This window comes from Chrysochloris asiatica, unplaced genomic scaffold (assembly GCF_000296735.1).
Source record: "Chrysochloris asiatica unplaced genomic scaffold, ChrAsi1.0 scaffold00015, whole genome shotgun sequence".
Classification (NCBI taxonomy): domain Eukaryota; kingdom Metazoa; phylum Chordata; class Mammalia; order Afrosoricida; family Chrysochloridae; genus Chrysochloris; species Chrysochloris asiatica.
Window position 1 is genome coordinate 894,851 of NW_006408533.1, and position 20,797 is coordinate 915,647.

Sequence of the window (20,797 nt, forward strand, 5' to 3'; positions counted from 1 at the left end):
CACTGCTCACTCTCAGATGTTAGAACAGCAGCACCATCTCTCAAGAGGGACCCCACGGATAAATACCCTCGCTCACTCTTCTCCCACCATCTCATATCCTGCCAGTGCCTCCTACTGGCCAACCTGAAGGGCATGACATTCTGTTGTTTCAATCCATTAGGTTCAGGAAAAAGAGCAGGCTGGAGAGTGGTTCTAGGGCAGCGAATTCCCAGGACACCTGGTAGAGTTTGGCTTTTTGTATAGGTAATATTAGAGAAGTGAGAAAGGAAAGGAGAGAGCGAGAGAAAAAGTTTAGCTTCAGTTTTGAGAGTTTTACAGGAAAAGTCCAAGCACCTTGGGTGTAAATGGTTCATCTGATGCATTTCTTGCCCACTTAGCCCTCTCTGAGCTGCTGCAGAGGTAGAGGGCCTTGTTGGATCAAGGATGGATGTTGACAAGTGAGAGCTGCTGCGTTGTGGATTCCATGTCTCCAGGTGCCACAGAAGTGCTTCAGGCCCTACTTGTGTCTTTATTGTCTTTTTGGGGTTTGTAAGATTTGTGGCCATCATACGTGTGTTTTCACTGAGGTGAACATAGGCTTCTCCATTATACGATTGTTTTAGAGTGGTACACATGTAATCTTGACGCCCCAGATCAACGGTACGCCTTTAAGTGGAGGAGTGTAAGTAAGACCAGCTATCCTACCACACTGTCAGTGAGGCTTGCGTGTTGCTATGGTGCTAAAACAGATTTTAGTGGCGCTTTCAGACTAAGGTAGACCAGGAAGAAAGGCCTAGGGGTCTACTTCTGAACATCAGTCAGTGAAAACTGTGTGGATCACAATGGTCCCATCTACAACCCATCATAGGGACAGTGAAGGGAATTGTGAAGGACTGGACAGTGTTTCATTGCATTGTACATAAGGTTGCCGTGAGTCAGGGCAGTTAACTACAGGGACAACAATCCCATCACATAAATCATGTGAAAGGCTGAGCTAGTCCATTTCTGTCTTGTTATATCAGCTCTTAATACCTGCAGAGAAAGACACCTCTGTGTTGATCTCATTAAAGCCTCTGAGGGGGTAACTTGCCCTGGGAATCCCCGTTAACAGTGACTTTATCCAGAATTGACAAGGGGTGGGGGTGGGGGTGGGGGTGGTGATGTCTCCAGAGTATTAAGATGCTGCCACGAAGCTTTGACATTGTAACAGTTTTCAATTAGAAAACCAGAACAGAACCCAAACAACCCCTGAATAGAGTTGTTGAAGACGAATGCACCCAACAACAACAAAAAGACACAGGGCCTTTTGTGTTTTCCAATTCAAAGACTTCCTCACTAACAGGTATTCTTCTCACTGGCAGCGTGACCCAAAGGATATGCGCCTCCTACTGGCCAACCCCCAAAGCATGACAGTCATCCATTAAGTTCAGGAAAAAGAGCAGGTTGGAGAGTGGTCCTAGGGCAGCGAATTCCCAGGACACCTGGTAGAGTTTGGCTTTTTGTGTAGGTAATATTGGAGAGGTGAGAAAGGAAAGGAGAGAGTGAGAGAAAAAGTTTAGCTTCAGTTTTGAGAGTTTTACAGGAAAATTCCCACATTCCTGCCTGACTCCCATGCTGCCTTCTGCCAAGTCTGAGAAGTAGGAGCGCTGGCATACGGCGCCACCAATCTTCATTAAAGGACAGGCGCCAACATACTGCAGATGTGTCTTGTGAATGAGACGTTGTTGTTAAGTGCTGTCGAGTTGGTTCCAACTCACAGTCATCCAGTGTAAGGTTTCTCAGGAGCAGCTGGTGGGTTTGAACTCCCAACCTTGTGGTGAGCAGTCCAGTGCCTATCCTACCTATTTGTGGCCCAGATAAGGAGCCAGTCATTTACAGCTTGCTGTCTGACCTCGGTGGAGCTTGCACCTCTGCCTTTGGTCTTATTCACAGACCCACCATAACTGCTAGTGGCCCTGCTAGGCTTAGTGCTGTATCTGATTAATTTTTGTAAATATCGTCTTCCTTCCCCAGCTCCTAGAACAGTATTGTGAGTATAAAAACCCCAAAGATTTCAACTCACAGTGACCCCGCATGTGCAGAGTAGAACCCCATATGTGCACAGGGTTTTCATGGTATTGACCTTTTGAAACTAGATTGCCAGGTCTTACTTCCAGGTTGCCTCTGGGTAGATCTTGAACCCCCCATTTTTGGTTATCAGCCAAGCACTTAACTGTTTGTACCACCCAAGCACATAAACCAAAAAACAAAACAAAACAAACAACCCTACTTCTGTCAAGTCACTTCTGAGTCCGAGGGCTCTATAGAGCAGAGAACTACTTCCCAGGGCTAAAGAGGCTGTCATCTTTACCGAAGCACATCGCCTTATCTTTCTCCTGCGGAGCAGCTGATGAGTTGAAACTGCTACCATTTTGGTTCGCAGGCCAATCCCTAACCCATTGTGTCACCAGAGCTCCTTATTTGCCCACATCCATTGCCATCGAGTGGATTCTGACGCATAGCGACCCTGTGTGGGGTTTTAAATCTTTTTGGGAGCAGAAAACCTCTTCTTTCTCCCTCAGAGTGGTTGGTGGATTTGAACTGCTGATCTTGCAGTTAGAAGCCCATCGGGTAACCAACTATGCCACCAGGAAAAATCTGCTGTACAAAACCTATTTTTAAAGTCTTTAAGAGCAAAGATGTCAGTTTGAGAACTAAGGCGCACCTGACCCAAACCATGGTATTGTCAATAACTCATATGCATGTAAAAGTTGGACAATGAATCAAGACTACTGTAGAATAATAGATGCATTTGAGTTATGGTATTGGAGGCAAATATTGAAAGTGCTGTGGCTTGCCAAGTGAACAAATGTATCTGTGGTGTAAGAATTACATCCATAATGTTTCTTAGAAGCCCGGATGGCCAGACTTAGTCTCTCATACTTTGGACATATATATAACAGGAGGGACAAGTTCCTGGAGAAACTGGAGGGTCATTGAAAAAGAGGGAAGATGGATTTGCACAATGGGTTCAAGCATAGCACTGATTGTGAGGTTAACCCAGGACTGGGCCGTGTTTCCCTCTGTTGTGCATAAGGTCACTATGAGTTGGTACGGTCTCCAGGGCACAAACAACAACATAGCTGATACTGCCCTCATTTTCATTAGCCTTGTATCTTTCAGTGACTTCATCAGCATGGATAATTTTTCTTTGTTTTTGAAGATCATCATGATTGTGGAGTGCAGAATTCCTAAATTGCAAGCAATAGCATTCACTGATTTTCCACTTTTGTGCTGTTTAATAACCTTTTGTTTCACTTCCAAATCGAAACCATCACTGGCACTGGCTTTTCTACATTTGGAAGTCATGAGGCAAGTTGTAATATTTTCTAAAGAAAATGAAACAGAAACTGATGCCTGCAAGTTGAAAACTGAAGTTGAAACATACACTGTGAGACAGTAAACATTCTAGCTGGAAAGTACAGTACAGTTCATACATAAGCCAGTAACTATGCATTTAATATGACCACAAGACCTATAGGGCGTCTTGGTGTGGTGCTGTGGGCTAATGCATCAGACTGCAAAGTTGCTGGAACTGCAAGGTCGGTGGTTCAAGTTCACCAGTGGCTCCTTTGAAAACCCTATACAGGGTCACTATGGGTCAGAAATGACCCGATGGCACTTAACAACAACAACAGTCAAGACCTATGCATTATGTGTTGTATATACGTACTGTACCCTCTCATACCTGGCAGCTTTATCACTTTGTATAGAAGAGACGTGAGCAGCATTGGTGTGTTCAGGGAGCTGTTATGTTTACAATGGCCCATTCTCTGGGATTTCTGATCTCTGTCACAACCTTACGTTGTTGTTGTTCAGTGCTGTTGAGTTGGTTTCTCCTCATCATGACCTAGTATAGAATTTCTGAGGCTTTGTATAGTTTTTCTGGGACCAGAAAGCCCCGTTCTTCTCCCATGAAGTGGCTGGTGAGCTTGAACGGCTGACCTTATGGTTTGAAGTTCCATGCTTATCCTAACAACCTTATGTTGTTGTTGTTAAGTGCTGATGAGTCAGTTCCGACTCATAGTGACCCTGTATAGGGTTTCCAAGGAACTGCTGGTGAGCTGGAACTACTGACCTTGCAGTTCAAACCCACCTTGCAGTCTAGCACGGTAAACCGCAGGGCCACACCAGGACTCCAACAACTTGATGGCACTGTGGATATATACGGGACTGACCAGACATTCCTGACTGAATATAATATAGTGCATGACTGTTGTCCATTTATAAATTAAAGATTAAAACAAAGCAAAAACAGAAAACAACAAATTACAAGTTAATCCCTTTTCAAAAGGCCATAGGATATGATTCTTTCCCAAATCTATTTCCTTCAATTCATTTAAAGCACTTGATTTTTGAAAACTGGAGAAATTTGGCAGTAGGTGGTTAAATTTGATTAGGGAATGCATCTGTTTTTTTAAAGACAAATTACATCTGACTGTGGCTGCCTTTTGTGTTGAAGTGGCTCACGAATACAAGGAAAAGCGAGACAGGGCAGACACAGCCGTGGGCTGCAGATACTTAGTGAGGGAAGGTTTATGTTGCTCTTCAGTGACACTGACTCGCTCTGTTTTTGTTTGTATAGTATTACTACAGCATAAAGGACATCAGCATTGGTGGGCGGTGTGTTTGCAATGGCCACGCTGACGTGTGTAATGCAAACAATCCTGAGAAACTGTAAGTACATGTGCAAATGTTTCTAGCCTTGCCGTGATCACATCTAATTGTTTCAGTGGATGTGCCTGCACTATTAAATATGAGGGTAGGTCAAAAGTATTGCTACAAAATTATAGGGACAAAAGTATCAAAATGCAAAGCCATTGTTTCTCTATATATCCTCCATGTTGTTGTTGTTGTTGTTGTTATGTGCCGTGGAGTCGATTCTGACTCATAGCGACCCTGTACAGGGTTTCTGAGGCTGTAAATCTTTTACGGGAGCAGAAAGCCTTATCTTTCTCCCACAGAACAGCTGATAGTTTCAAACTGCTGACCTTGCGGTTCGCAGCCCGATTTGTAACCACTATGCTACCAGAACTCCTTATCCTCCATATAGGCCTGTCTATATATTTCTGAAGGTGGTATTTCCATTTTTCCAACCCCCCCGTGAAGAATTCTGCGTTCTTTAATTTTTCTGTTGTTGAGTGCCGTCAAGTTGGTTCTGACGCATAGTGACCCTATATAGGGTTTCTGAGGAGCACCTGGTGAGCTTGAATAATCATCGACCTTGAGGTTCAAAGTGAGATTGCAGTCCAGTGCATTAACCTGCAGCGCCATGTCAAAATGGCAGTTTTGGCATCTTCCGGGGACTCAAATTGGGTTCCCCTGAAATGTTCTTTGCATTAAGGAAACAAAAGAAGTCTGTAGGGGCAAGATCACGGCTGTAGGGTGGATAGGGTAAGGTTTTCCAATGGAATTCTTGCAGGACAGTCTTTGCTACCCTTGCACTGCAGTGATGGAAAACATTTCCTCTGCCCAACTTTCCTGGCCTTTTATTTCCCACCAATGCAGTTTTCAGTGTTCTTAAATTTTTTGCCTAACCAGCACCCGTGATTGTCCTGTGTCCTTCTAGAAAATCTATCAAGGTTATCTTTGGTAATCCCCCCAAAACAGTCACCATAACCGTCTGAGCTGGCCTCTCTGCCTTGACTAGCTGGCCTAGCAGATCCTCTCAGAAGCCACTGTTTTGATTGGACCACTTTTTATTTTGTTTTTAAGGAACTAGTATGGTTCTGTAGGATAAGCTAACTGCAAGGTTAGTGGTTCAAACCTACCAGCCGTTCTTCAGAAACCTATACAAGGTCGCTATGAGTCAGAACCAACTTGACAGCACATGACAACAACAGCGAGACTAAAACAAGTGTTTACTGAGAAAAATTGTCTACAGTCATCCACCTATTGCAGAAACATGTTTAAACATATTTTGTTTGGAATAAACCTATGCATGTATGAATTGAAACACTAGTAGCAAAAAGTTCATGAAAAATATAATTAAAAGATAAAATTAAAAAAAAAAAACAACAATCTTTATTTCTCCACATTAGCTCCATCAATGTTAAGATCCTTTCGTAAGTGATGATGGCAGTCATTTAGTCCATCCCTAAAGAGCTGAGGGTCTGGGAATGTAACCATATCAGTGCAGTCTTTTTATACTATTAGCTGAAGAAAAATGGGTGCCTTTTAAAGATTTGTTTAAGATTAGGAAGCTAAAAGAAGTCAGAAGGAGTCAAATCAGGACTCCACTGAAAGGTGAATGCCTAATGACCTCCCATCAAAACTCTTACCAAATTGCTCTGGTTTGTAGGAGTGTTGTTGAAATGCAGAAGGACCCTTTGAGGAAGCTTTCTTGAGCATTTTTCTGCTAACGCTTTGATTGATTTTCTTAAAACACTCTTCTAATAAGCAGATGTTATTGTTCCTTGGCCTTCCAGAAAGTCAGCAGCAAAATGCCATGAGCATCCTCTAAAACTGTTGGCATGACTTTGCTCTTGACCTGTCCACTTTTGCTCTGACTGAACTACTTCCACCTCCTGGCTGCCATTGCTTTGGTTGTGCTTTGTCTTCAGGATCATACTGGAAAGTCATAGTTCATCTCCTGTTACAGTTCTTTGAAGAAATGTTTCAGGATGTAGAATCCTCAAGGTTCATCCATCTAATGTGGTGGCTTACAGCTTCCTTATTATTCTTCAAGGTAGCATAATATTCCATGGTGTGTATGTACCAACGTTTGTTTATCCATTCTTCCTTTGATGGACACTTAGATTGTCTTCATCTTTTTGCTATTATAAACAGTGCTGCTATGAACATTGGTGTGCATGTATCTAGTTGTGTTATGGCTGATATTTCTTGTGGATGAATACCAAGTAGAGGGATTGCTGGATCATAAGGTATTTCTATTTTCAATTTTCTGAGGAAATGCCATACCATTTTCCAGAGTGGCTAGACCATTTTGCAATCCCACCAGCAATGTAGGAGGGTCCCAGTCTCTCCACATCCTCACCAACATTTATTGTCCTCTACTTTTTTGAACTTTGCTGTTGTTGCTGGTGTGATATGATACCTCATTGTTGTTTTGATTTGCATCTCTCTAGTGGCTAGTGATTGTGAACATTTCTTCATATGTTTGTTGGCTGCACGAGTCTCTTCAGTGAAGACCTTGGTGAAGTGTCTGTATATATCCTGGGCCCATTTTAAAATTAGGTTGTCTTTTTCTTGTAAAGGTGTTAGAGTTTCCTATATATTTTAGAAATTAGTCCCTTGTCTGATGCATCGTTGCAAAATATTTTTTCTCTCTACGGGCTCCTTTTTTACTCTTTTGGCAAAGTCTTTTGATGCATATAAGTTTTTAATTTTTAGTATGTCCCAATCATCTATTTACCTTCTTTTGTGTGTACAGTTTTCACAAATGTTTGGTAGTCTGTGTGTCCCTTGTATTAGAGCCCTCAAATTTGTCTCTATTTTTTTCATTGATGGCCTTCACATTTCTGGGATTCACATTTAGGTCTTTAATCCATTCTGAGTTGTTTTTTGTATAAGGCATGAGATAAAGGTCTTGTTTCAGTCTTTTGCATATCGCTTTCCAGTTCTGCCAGCACCATCTGTTGAAGAGACTATCTCCTCCTCATGCAATATACTTAGGCCCTTTGTCAAAAATTAGTTGGCTGTGTGTGTGTGGGCTACTTTCTGGCTTCAATGGCTGGATGATCAGAACTCAACTAGGGGAAGAAAGAAGAGGAAAAAAGTGTAATCCGCTACAATTTGATGAACTTGACCTATATTTATGGATGTAGTTGCTTAAAAGAGGGAATGAATCTTCATAGCAAAGATCATTTCCACCCACTTTGTACACAGGGTTGAAAGGGGTAGGCAACTTAGACATTAGCTACCTAAAATCGGGGGCTATAAAGGCTCAAAGTGACTGGCTTATGTAATCCGCTACAATTTGATGAACTTGACCTATATTTATGGATGTAGTAGCTTAAAAGAGGGAATGAATCTTCATAGCAAAGATCATTTCCACCCACTCTGTACACAGGGTTGAAAGGGGTAGGCAACTTAGACATTGGCTACCTAAAATCGGGGGCTATAAAGGCTCAAAGTGACTGGCTTATAAATTTTCAAGAGGGAGTTTAGTTTCAGAGGGTGCAGGGGAAGGTAGAATCTCCACTGAGTGGTTTCCAACCTGTCTAGATGGGGCTGGTGAAAGGAGATGGGGATAAGGCTCTCATGGTTCAATAGTGAATAATTGCTATCAGGACTGACTGTGAGTGTTGCAAATGTAAAGGTAGACATTTTGTAACAAAAGGAGGGGAGTGGTTGATCTTGCAGTCCAGCAGCGGAGGACCCTGGGACATCAAGGGAGAAGAGTGGAGTGTGGGACCCTATTCAGAGAAGTAGCAACACCAGAGATGGAGGCATTGATGATGATGTGAAGAGATGGAGTAGCTGGGCACTTTAGACTTAAGGAGGGAGAAGGTCTGTGCAAGCTGCCGGGGGGCAGGCTTGTAGGGTATGCCCTTTGGTTGTTTGAATTATTCCTAAGTGCTATGGTGTACATCTTAAAACAAAACAAAACAAAACAAAAAACAAGACAAAACCAGAATGAAATGGTAGCAAATGCTATTGAATGATGATGCATGGAGGGGATTGTGATCATTGCAGTGAAACAAATACAATAGGATGAGTATAAAGCTGATGTTCTCCCATGTAAACTATCACTCAATTCACAATAAAAACTTAAAAAAAAAATACTTACTGATGATCAAGGACTACAGTCTTCAGTATGGATTGCTCCTCAATGTAAAGAAATCAAAAATTATCACAACTAGACCAGTAAAAAAAAATGTAATAATAAATGGAGAAAAAGTTGGAGTTGTAAAAGACTGTGTTTTGCTTGGATCCACAATCAACACTCGTGGAAACAGCAGTCAAGAAATCAAGTGACGTATTGCTTTTGGCAGATGTGCTGTACAAGACCTCTTAAAGTATTCAAGAGCAAAGATATCAGTTTGACGACTAAGGTGCACCTGACCTAAGCCCATGCTATTTTCAACTGCCTAATATGCATGTGAAAGTTGGACAATTAATAAGGAAGACCATAAAAGAATTGATGCATTTGAGTTTTGGTGTTGGAGAAGAATATCAAGAGTACCATGGACTTCCAGAAGAACAAACAAATCTGTGTTGGAAGAAGTACAGTCAGAATGCTCCTTTGAAGCCAGGATGATGAGACTTCATCTTTTTTTCTCCGGACGTATTATCAGGAGGGACCAGTCCTTGGATAAGGACACCATGCTTGGTAAACTGGCAGAGTCAATGAAAAACAGGAAAACTTTAATAAGATGGATTTCCACAGTGGCAGCAGCAATGGTCTGAAATGTAACAACAGTTATGAGGATGGCACAAGACTGGGCAGTGTTTCATTTTGTTGTGCATGACTCAATAGCACCTAACAACAGCAGCAGCGTTAGAGTAATTCAGGAACGCTGGTGGTGCTAACTCCAAGGTTGGTGGTTCAAACCCACCAATCACTCTGCAGGACAAAGATGAGGCTGTCTGCTCCTGTGAAGAACAGGCTTTGGAAACCCTATGAGGCAGTTCTGCTGTATCCTATAGGGTCGCTAAGAGTTGGAATCCACTCCTTTGCAGTGGGTTTGTGAAAGAAAGGAGTACACGTTGGCTCTAGGATATGACTGGATTTCAAACCATAAGATCAGTAGTTTGAGCCCATAGCTACTCCTCTGGAAAAAAATGAAGCCTTCTGCTTCTGCAAAAAGTTTAAACCTCGGAAATCTTATAGAGACAGGATTGCTATGAGTCAGAAGCAACTAGATCGCACTTACCAGCAATGACAATCAGGTGGAGAAATGGCAGTCTCTCAATTACTAGCCCAAAGGTTTGTGGTTTGACCCCCTCAGCCCCCAGGTGTTGGAGAAGAATATTAAGAGTACCATGGACAACTAGGAGAAGAAACCAGCCATTCTAGGTAAAGTGGAGGGTAAGTGAAAAAGAGGAAGACTCCCCAATGAGATGGATTGGCACTGTGGAAGCAGCAATGGCCTCTAACTTGACAATGATTGTGAGGGTGAGTCAGTACTGGGACGTGTTTCGTTCTGTTGTGCATCAGGTCGTTAATGATTTGGAATCGACTTGACGGCACCTAACAACAACAACAAGAGGTGCCTCAGAAGAATTAACTGGCAATCTGAAATCCCATAGGGCAGTTCTACTGTGCACACACGAGGTTGCCACGAGTTGGAATCAACTTGAGAGCAACAACTTGAGAGTAATTGGACTGCATGTTCTTTCAGTGGGCCTCTCTAAATAATCTTTGAATTCTGCTTGTGCCAAAGATTTCACGGCAGTGAGCTGAATTTGCTTCTCTGACAAGTGTGCGTTTGGATTTCAGCTGCTGAGCACTGCCAGTTACATCGATGTCACGACTCTCATAGGCAGCTGAGCCGCAGAAGGATGATATCTCCCTTTTGGATGTGGGTAACCAAACATTTGCCATCCATCTCCTTAGAGATGAGTTTTCTTAGAAAAGTCATTTGAATCCTCTTTCAAGTAGAGCTGAGTAAGAGATCAAAGCCTGGTCTTCTGGCCCAGTGTTTTGGCTACAGAATTTCACTTTAACTTGGGAAGATTTTAGGGCAGATTCATAATCCTTGGAATTTAGATTTTTGAATTTTACTCCTTTGCCTCACTGAGTAATCTTTGCTTTTGGCCCAGAGATAGAGCTGTTTGTTGGAGCTGACACAGCCTCTGGAATGGGCTTTGTGGGGTATGCAATAGATTAAGCACGAGATTCTGTAGGAAACTTAAAATCGACTTGTGTATTTTTAACAGTTTATGTTATTTAAAGAAGGAGTCCTATCGGTGCTGAAGGGCAATGGACCGCTAATCACAAGGTCGACAGTTCAAACTTACCAGCTGCTCTGAGGGAGAAAGATGAGGCTTTCTGCTCCTGTCAAGATTTGCAGCCTTAGAAACCTTGTGCAGGAGTGCTGAGTTAGAATCAACTTGATGTCAGTGGGTTTGATTTATATTACTTTAAATGTCTCCCCCCCATTGTATCCATTTTGACATGCTGATAATAGAGATTTTGTTTAAGAAACACTTAAGTATATTATTTTCTAGTAGCCTGTAATGATCAGAATCCTTGATTTTACATACATCTGCCATTACAAAGTATCCTCAAACCAAGTAACCTCTAAATGTAAATGTGATATCCTTGATTGGACCCTGGAACAGAAAAAAAAAAAAAGAATTAGTGGAAAAGTTAGTGAAACTCAAATAAAGCTTCTAGTTCTTAGTTTTGTAAAACCCAAAACAAATCCATTGCTGTTGAGTCAATTTTGAATCACATTGAACTTGTGAGATAGGGTAGAATGACCCTATTGGATTTCCAGAACTATCAACTTTTATGAAGCAGACTGTTATACAACTTTCTTCTGTGGAACAACTGGTAGGGTTGAACCTTTTTGGCTAGCAACATAGTGCTTTAATATCCTTCATAGTGCTATGCCAGTGTTAATTTTACAAATCCTGGTGTGGCACTGTGGGGTAATGTGCTGGACTTCCAAGCTCAATAAGTCAAAAGTATTGCTACTAGGATTCTTGTCATTCGTGCATGGGTTTATTCCAAGAAAACATCTTTAAACATGTCCCTGCGGCAGTAGACAAGTTTTCTCAGTGAGACACTGGTCTTAGTCTTATTAGGTTGCCTTTAACAAAAAGGTCAGATTGGAATAGTGGCTTCTGAGGGGATCTGCTTGGGCTAGTTAATTCAAGACAGCGAGGTCAGCTCAGAAGGCTATGGTGACTGCATTCTTGGGATTCCCAAGGGGTCATCTTGATAGATTTTTCTCCAAAGACACAGAGATGGAAGCACCACCTTTAGAAATGTATAGACCTAGATGGAGGATATGTCTAGGAACAATTTAATATTTTTTAAAATTAGATTTATATGATTTTATAGCACTACTTTTTGACTTCCTCTCATACTTGTCCTTTGGTGGTTGACTAACTTCATTCAGCATGATGTTTTCAAGGTAAATGGATTCTTAACACTTCTTAGCGAGCTCGGCACTGGCTTACTTGTGTACTCATTACGTGTAATATTGTGTGGTAGAGGAGTTTTGGGTTCAGGTAGACTTAGGTTTGCAGTTTGGCTCTCCATTTATCACTCTGTGACCGTGTTAAGTGTTTCAGTATCTCTGAAACTTAATTTTGTCACCTGCAAAATGGGACTTATAAGCTTGATCTGGGGAACTTGACATAATAGAGGTAGAACACTTCGTTCTCATAGCTGCTCAGTCAGTGGCACTTGCCAGAATGACCATGATGATTCGATTCATGGGCCAGTTCTCACACGAGAACTTTAATCCAGACTTTTCTAGTAACCAAGATGTGCTTCACCCGCATGGCCAGGTTTCGGTGTGAATGTCGGCACCACACCTGTGGAGAGACCTGTGATAGCTGCTGCGCTGGCTACAATCAGAGGCGGTGGTGGCCGGCTACTTCGGAGCAGAGGAATGAGTGTGAAGGTGAGTGTCAGGGCAGGGGATTGGAGGTGAGGCCTGATGCTTAGTTTCCCAGGTTTGCAAAGAGTCTGGGACCCTGTCCATCCTAAGGAGTCAGGTCTGTCTGTTGCAAAAACAAACCACTTACTAGAGGCAAATCCAAATATAAACATGAGAACAAAATTTACAACAATAATAATTACTTATATTTTGTAAACATGTACTATATGCAAGGGTGTGGAGCTGTGGGTTAATGCGCTGGACTGCAAGTCAGTTTGAGCCACAAGGTTGGTGGTTCCAGCTCACCAATCACAACCCATGGGGTGGCTATGGGTAGGAACTGACTTGATGGCACTTAACAACAACAACAATATTCAAGACTTAGAGTCCTGGTGTGGCACTGTAGGATAAGAACTGGACTGCTGACAACAAGATCAGTAGTTCAAACCCACCAGCTACTCCTTGTTGTTGTTGTTAAGTACTGTGGAGTCGGTTCTGACTCATAGTGACCCTGCACAGGGTTTCGGAGGCTGTAAATCTTTATGAGAGCATAAAGCCTCATCCTTCTCCCACAGAACCGCTGGTAGTTTCGAACTGCTGACCTTGAGGTTGGCAGCTCGACTCGTAACCATTACGCTACCAGAGCTGCTCCTTGGAAACCCGTATATACAGTTCCTATTAGTTGGAACCAACTTGAAGACACTTGACAACACCAACATATGCTAGGATTGGAGCTGGTGATGGTTCTGTGCTCCAATTCTTGCTTTCCATGTGTGGGACCCAGGTTCCAGTGCAGACCAATGCAACTTATTCGAAGCCACTACCACCCATCTGTCAGCAGAGGCTTGCATGCTGCTATGATGTTGTACTTGTTTTAGCAAAACTTCCAAACTAGGATGGACTGGGATAGAAATCAGTCCAGGAAAACTTTATGGTCTGATTCTCAATGGGTCATAGGCATGGCACGGGACTTGCACTTAGTATCTCTTCCTTGTGCAAGGAGTTACTGACAGCTGGAGCCGACTTCATGCCAGCTAACAACAGTATGTGTGAGGATTGAGCTGGCTGCTGTTAGAAATCTTAAATCTGATGCCACTGCTGAAACTTTTAAACCCTTTCCATTTTTTAGGCTGTAATACTAGATAGGAATCCTAGGTAATTTGAGCACTGAGGTTCAGAGAAGGTGGTAAACTGATGTCTAAGCAGAGAGTTGGGAACACTGGGTGAGGGGAGAAGTGTAGGAGGGTTGAGGCATGTGGGGGATGGAAGGAACAAGAGAAGTGGTGGTGGTTATACACCAAAGAGGGGCTCCGATTCATAGAGACCCCGTATAGGGTTTCTGAGGTTGTAAATCTTACGGGAGCAGAAAGACTCCTCTTTCTCACGTGGAACTGCTGGTGGATTCAAACCACTGACCTTGCAGTCAGTAGCCCAGCTGGTAACCCACTACATGACCAGGGTTCCTTAAGAGAAGGAAGTGGCTACATTATTTATGAATGGAAAATAAAGTGAAAAAAAAGCAACACAAGTGTTATTTTTAACAAACAAACCCCAACTAAGACATCCAATTGAATGTTTATTTTTTAAACTCATCTTCCTGGGAGGCCCCATATTTACTACAATTGCCTAAAACATTTTGTTGGGGGGGATAGAGGTAACTTTTTGATATTGGCTACATACACTTTCTAAATTTTTCTGAATATTCCTAGCATTTGAAGATGGATTTTTTTTTCTTTTCTTTTCTTTTTTGGAAAAAGACATTTGGATTTGTTGAATAGTTGGGCAAAAATATGTACTTTGTACTCGTTGGTCAAATATTTTTTTGTAACTATAAAGAGATAGGAGTCAGCTAGTGTGCTTGGCTGCTGCCCGAAATGTTAGAGGTGTGAGTACACCAGAGATACCTGGGAAGCAAGATCTAACAATCTGCTTCCCCCAAAACTGCCCTTTGAAAACCCTATAGAATGTAGTTTTACTCTGCCACGTATGGGGTCTTCACGAGTCTGAACAACCAACGGCAGCCTGTTTTAAGAGGTAACGTTGACAATCTAAGACTGCTAAACTTATCCAAAGAATATTTCCAATGAGGAGTTCCAAGAATGTCTTGGGAGACACTAACGTTGTTGGAATGTGTCAGTAGCTGCCTGAGATGGATGGGTGTCAAAGTCCAGATGCGTTATTTGGATGAACTTTATAGTCATAGCAAGCAGGTTCTTAGTGACTTCCCCCCTCCTCACTTCCTGAGGAAAAATGGAAAGAGAGAATTAGGGGTATTTCTCCCACTGCTTTCCGCTGCTAGCACTGGATATTTTGGTTGAATATGTGTTGATCTTATGATCTCCACCCACATTTGCAATTTAATTAGTTTTCCAGACTAATGCATCCCATTAGTGAATGACATGCTTCAATCTAATGCATATGAAAAACATGAAAAAAAATTATTCTCATGAGTTTTTAATCTTTTAAAACTTGTCACAATGATTAGAAATTACAAAAATAGTTTATGGAAATCAGACTTATTTGGATCCATTTATTAAGTGCTTTCTAAATTCATTTGTTATGCAATTCTAAAAAGTAAAGATAGTAAATGTAACTGACTTGAATTTTTTGTGTTGGTACCAAAAGAAGGTGAAAATAAGGTGTCCAGTCTGTAAAAGTATGGTGGTTTATTTAAATTCTAATTTGGTATTTGTTGTTGTTGTTATTAAGTGCTGTTGAGTAGGTTCAGACTCATAGCGAGCCTGTATAGAGTTTCCGAGGAGTGGCTGGTGAACTTGAACCGTGGAACTTATGATTGAAACCAACCTTGTGGTCCAGTGCTTATCCTACAGTGCCATACCAGGACTCCCAAAAAATTCATCTGACAGCTTGATTAAAAACTGCCAATTACTAGAAAGACTTAGAAAAACTTTTCTAGTTGGACTACTATGATTATGTATCCTACTTAGAATACAAATTTTACTCATGTTAGTTGTTTTCATCTTGGCAAATTATATTTTCTAATTGAAGATGTGTTGTATACAAGGAGGCCTCAAAAAGTTTGTGGAAAAATGAAATTACAAGATAAGGAATCCGAAGCTCCTTTTCATTACTTATAGATAATTTGAAAATTATAAAAAGAGAAAGAAAATAAAATTAATTCTTTTGCTTCCCAAAAAAAGCCACTATCAATATTTTGTTAGATCTTAGTGTTTTTTTTATGCTTACTTTATCAGTATTATACTATTTATGCAATTAAAATCCTGATCTTTTACACTTGACTTCCCAGATTTTTTTTTCATTCTATTAAAATCTCTGACCTTATTTAAAAATAACTATTGCACTTTAGGCGAAAGCTTAAGATCATTGGTAGTGTAGTCGATTACAAGTTGGGCTGCTAACTTCAAGGTCATCAGTTTGAATCTACCAGCTGTTACGCAGGAGAAAGATGAGGCTTTCTGCTTCTGTAAAGATTTACAACTCCACAGTGACACCAGAGATGGAGGCAGAGATGAGGACATGGACAAATAGAGCAGACGAGGACTCTAGACTCATGGAAAGAGAAAGACTGTGTGCTTGTGTGTGGACAGGAGGCAGGTTTGCAGAATGTGCCATTTGGTTGTTTAAATGATTATATATTCCTGAGTGTTTTTGTGTACATCAAAAAAAAAGCAATATCAGCAAATATTGTTAAATGATGATGCAAGGAGGAGATTGTAATCATCATTGCAATGAAACGATGAGTGTATAACCAATATAACTGTCACTCAATTTACAATAAAAATGTAAAAAATATACCCCATAGAACAGAAAAAAAGATTTACAGCTTCAGAAACCCAATACAGGGTACCCTCACTATAAGGTTGAAACCAACTCCATGGCATATAGCAGCCACCAGTACCACCAGGTGAAAGTTTACATAGCAAATTAGGTTTCTCAATCAACAGTTCGTACACAAATGACTTTGGTTGCAGTCCCCCTAATGTATTGTTGTTGTTAAGTGCCATCAAGTCAGTTCCGATTCATAGCGACCCTGTATAATAGGGTTTCTAAGGAGCGGCTGGTGAGCTTGAACTACTGACTTTCCAGTTCACACTGACAGCATTCTCTATTTCTTCCCTGGGTTCCCTGTTTCCACTCGTTGGGTTTCCTTGTTCTCTCTGTCTTCTCATCTTTGGTTTGGAGCAGTGGTGCTCTTTTGGGATGGTTAATAATTCTGAGGAGCACATTTTTCATGGGTATTGTTGTTCATCTTATAGTATTGTTAATTATTTTATTATTTGCCTGGAAGGAGGCTTCCGAGAGTGTCTTCAGTTTCAAGTGAGACGGTTTCTTCAGGACAGCAGTCTTGGGGGGTTTCTCTAGTCTCTTTCCAACTAGTAAGTCTGGTCTCTCTTTCTTTGCTTTTAAATTAGTTCAACATTTTTTTAGCCCATTCTAACTGGAATCTTCCATGGTGGTCCTGGGGCAGAGTGGTTGGTAGAGGCAGTTGAGCACCATTAGTTCTCTGGCTTTGTGGCTGTGGTCAGTGTGGACCGTTAGTACTTTGGAATAATTATTTTGCTGAGTTTTGATTTTTCTTTGTTCTCCTATGCTCCAGGCAAGGAGTGACCAGTAGTTGCTTCTTATTTGACATTATTTTTGATGGCACACAGTGCTGTCATCTAGTGTATTTAAGTTCATCCAATAAATGCTTGTTAACAACCCACTAGGTCTCATTAGATAAACACTGGACTGCTAACCACAAGGTTGGCAGTTCAAACCTACCAGCTACTCCATGGAAGAAAGATGAGGCTTTCTGCTCCCATAAAGATTTGCAAAAGAGCTCTGGTTGCGTAGTGGTTATGAGTTGGGCGGCTAATTTCATGGTCAACAGGTCGAAACTACCAGAGGTTCTGCAGGAGAAAGACGAGGCTTTCTGCTCCTGTAAAGATTTTCAGTTTCGGAAACCCTATAATAGGGTCACTATGAGTCAGAACCAATGCCATGGCACATAACCACCACCACCACCAAAGATTTGCAGCTTCAGAAACCCTATATGGGGTTGCTACAACTTGGAATTGACTCAATGGCAGTGAATTTGCTTTATATCCCAAAGACTCTGTTCTATTTCGAGCAAAACATGTGCAGTCCCTGCCTTCAGAGATCTAGCAATCACGCAAAAGTGTAGTAGTTCATCCATGCTTAGTGATCTCCCTATAATGAAACATTAAGGTTCTTTCTATTTATTGTAGGATCAACACTGGACTGTGAACCACAAGTTTGGCAGTTCATATTTACTAGCTGTTCCTTGGAAACCCTGTACAGGGTCACTATGAGTCAGATTGGACTCGATGGCACTTGGCAATAACAAGATGAAAAACTTAGGGTATTGGCTGAGAGTATAGGGTCTTGAGCTAAACAAAGGCAGGTGAGAATTCTGCCTCTTACTTAAAAACTGTGTAGCTGTAGGCACATTCTGTAATTTCTCGATGCCTAAGCTCCCCTAGGTGGGCTATGAGGGTAAGGGTACCTACCTTAGAGAGTTTCTGTGCAGATTAAATGAGATAATACATGTAAAACGCTTTTCACAGAATACCGAGCGTGCCATTACTTTTGCTAGTAGTAATAATCTCAAAACAAAACATAAAACCCAAATTCACTGTCACCGAGTTGATTCCAACTCATAGCAACCTTATAGGACAGGATAGAGCTGCTTCATAGGGTTTCCGAGCCTGTGAGGCTTTATGGAAACAGTCTGTGTCTTCTTTCTCCTGCAGAGATTTTCCCCAGGAGCAGCTGATGGGTTTAATACCAGCAGAAGTAACATTTTCTTTGTGCGTTAAATTTAATTGGTACATTGTTTGGTCTTAATTTGTTGTAATTATTTATTTAAAATTAAGGAGTCCTGGTAGTGTAGTGGATTACGAGCTGAGCTGCTAATCACAAGGTCAGTAATTCGAATCTACCAATTGCTCCCCAGGAGAAAGATGAGACCTTCTGTTCCTGTAAAGATTTACAGCCTTGTTAACATATACAGGGTCACTATGAGTTGGAACTGCTCATAACCACCACCGTTTATTTAAAAAGAGAAACATTCCACTTAATATCAGGTGAAAGGAGCTATCAATGACATATTATTGTAGGTGGATCTTAGTGTAATGCTTAAAGAAAATTTCCACCAAGAGAATCCCTGGTGTTTCAGAATAGACTTTACTGTAGCTCAATGAGCAGTAATATTATCTGGGAGAAGTTACTTGTAGTAATGATGGAATGTTGACTTAATGTGCTCCCCCACTCCCCTAGCATGCAACTGCCATGGTCATGCCATCGACTGTTACTATGATGCAGATGTTGAGAGGCAGCAGGCAAGCTTGAACATGCAAGGCATCTATGCAGGTGGAGGAGTCTGCGTTAACTGTCAGGTGAGTCACTATTTAAACGAAAGTGGACGCATTTTCATTGGGAATGATCATACAGTAAGTTAAACTCCCCAAGAGATGTAAAGAAAATGACATGCAATTGAAGGTTTTTTTTGACTTTTGTCCACAGAATCCTTTCCTAACTGGATGTAATTTAGGGACTGTAACAAAGCCACTGGTGGTGGCTCAGTTCAAACCCGCCAGTTTCTCCTCGGAAACCCTATGCAGAGTTACAATGAGTTGAAACCGACTCAATGGCACTTACCAACAACTACAAGGGAGCTACTCACTGGTGGTACTGTGTTTAAGTGCTTGGCTTCTAACCAAAAAGTTGGTGGTTCTAACCCATTAGCCATTCCAACGGTGAAGATGTGACTGTCTGTCTCTGTGAAGATTTACAGCCTCAGAAACCCCATAGGGCAGTTCTACTCTTCCTACAGAGTCACTGTGAATCGGCTGTGGGTCTGGTTTTAGATTAGGAAAAAAGGACTGAGGTACGTTTACCCAATCTCCTTTTAATTGGTTATTCTGTTAGGTCTTTGCCTAGCTGGAGAGGAGTATTTCTGACTGTTATCCCTGATCTGCTAATCTTGTGGGAGACAAACTCACAGAAAGGGAAGGCAAAGACATATCAGTTCCAATGCTGACAGCAAATTTTGTTTTTAGAAGGATTTTGAATGTAGACCTAGTGAGAAATTGCATCACGATCAATCGGTGATGTCTGCTTAGATACCAGTTATGAAACACTGATATTTCCTCCTTTCTGTCAAACTTACTGGGACTTAGCCAAGGGGTGTATGGTAGAGGAGGGTACAAGAATATCTGCACTGAGATAGTCATTAAACATTAAGTAAAATTAAGTTCATGAATTGGTCTATATTGTCACTTATCCTGTGTGCTTTTAGAGTGATGTTTTTAATGCTACCTTTAAAGAGGCACCCTTCCTATATGGTGGGTGTTCAACCATTTAAGAGATACCATATGATCAGGAACCAGTAGTACTGATGTTAAAGAAATCCAAGCTACACTGAAGGCATTGGTGAAAAGCAAGGCTCCAGGAATTGACAGAATCCAAATTAAAATGTTTCCACAAATTGATGCAGTGCTAGAGACAGTTACTTGTCTGTGTCAAGAAATTTGGCCAAACTGTTGCAAGAGATTTGTATTTGTGCCCATTCTAAAGAGAAATGACTCAACAGAATGTGGAGCTCATCAAACAATATCAATAATAATACATGCAAGTAAATTTTTTCTGAAGATAATTCAAAAGCGGTTGCAACAGTACATTGACAGGGAACTACCAGATATTCAAGCTGGATTTAGAAGAGAACATGGAACAAGGACTATCATAGCTAATGTTAGATGAATCTTGACTGAAAACAGATAAATACAAGAAAGATGCTTACTTGTGTTTCATTGACTATACAAAGTCGTTAGGCTGTGTGGATCATGACATACTATGGATAACACTGTAAAGAATGGGTATTCAAGAACACCTAATTGTGCTCATGAGAAACCTGTACATAAACCAAAAGGCAGTCATTTGAACAGAACAAGGGGCTGCTGAATGGTTTAAAATCAGGAAAGGTGTGTGCCAGGGCTGTATTTGTTCACCATACTTATTCAATATGTATGCTGAGCAAATAATCCAAGAAGTTGGATTATATGAAGAACATGGCATTAGGATTGATAGCAGCCTACAATATACAGATGATACAACCTTGCTTGTTGAAAGCGAAGAGGACTTAAAATATTTACTGATGAAGATCAAAGGCCATAGCTTTCGAAGAGGGTTGCACCTCAATGTGAAGAAAACAAAAATCCTCACCACTTGACTAATAAATAACATCATGATAAATGGAGAAAACTGTTAAGTTG

General features: G+C 41.2%; 1 protein-coding gene across 1 annotated transcript in view; it reads left to right on the forward strand.

The window, feature by feature from the left end:
- The window catches only part of LAMA3 (laminin, alpha 3), a 368,228-nt gene that overhangs the window by 85,365 nt on the left and 262,066 nt on the right, over positions 1-20,797 (forward strand). Inside the window, exons 6-8 of the mRNA XM_006835121.1 lie at positions 4,604-4,695; positions 12,448-12,563; positions 18,804-18,922. Of these exons, the coding sequence (XP_006835184.1) occupies positions 4,604-4,695; positions 12,448-12,563; positions 18,804-18,922 (327 nt within the window). The remainder of the gene's footprint in view (positions 1-4,603; positions 4,696-12,447; positions 12,564-18,803; positions 18,923-20,797) is intronic.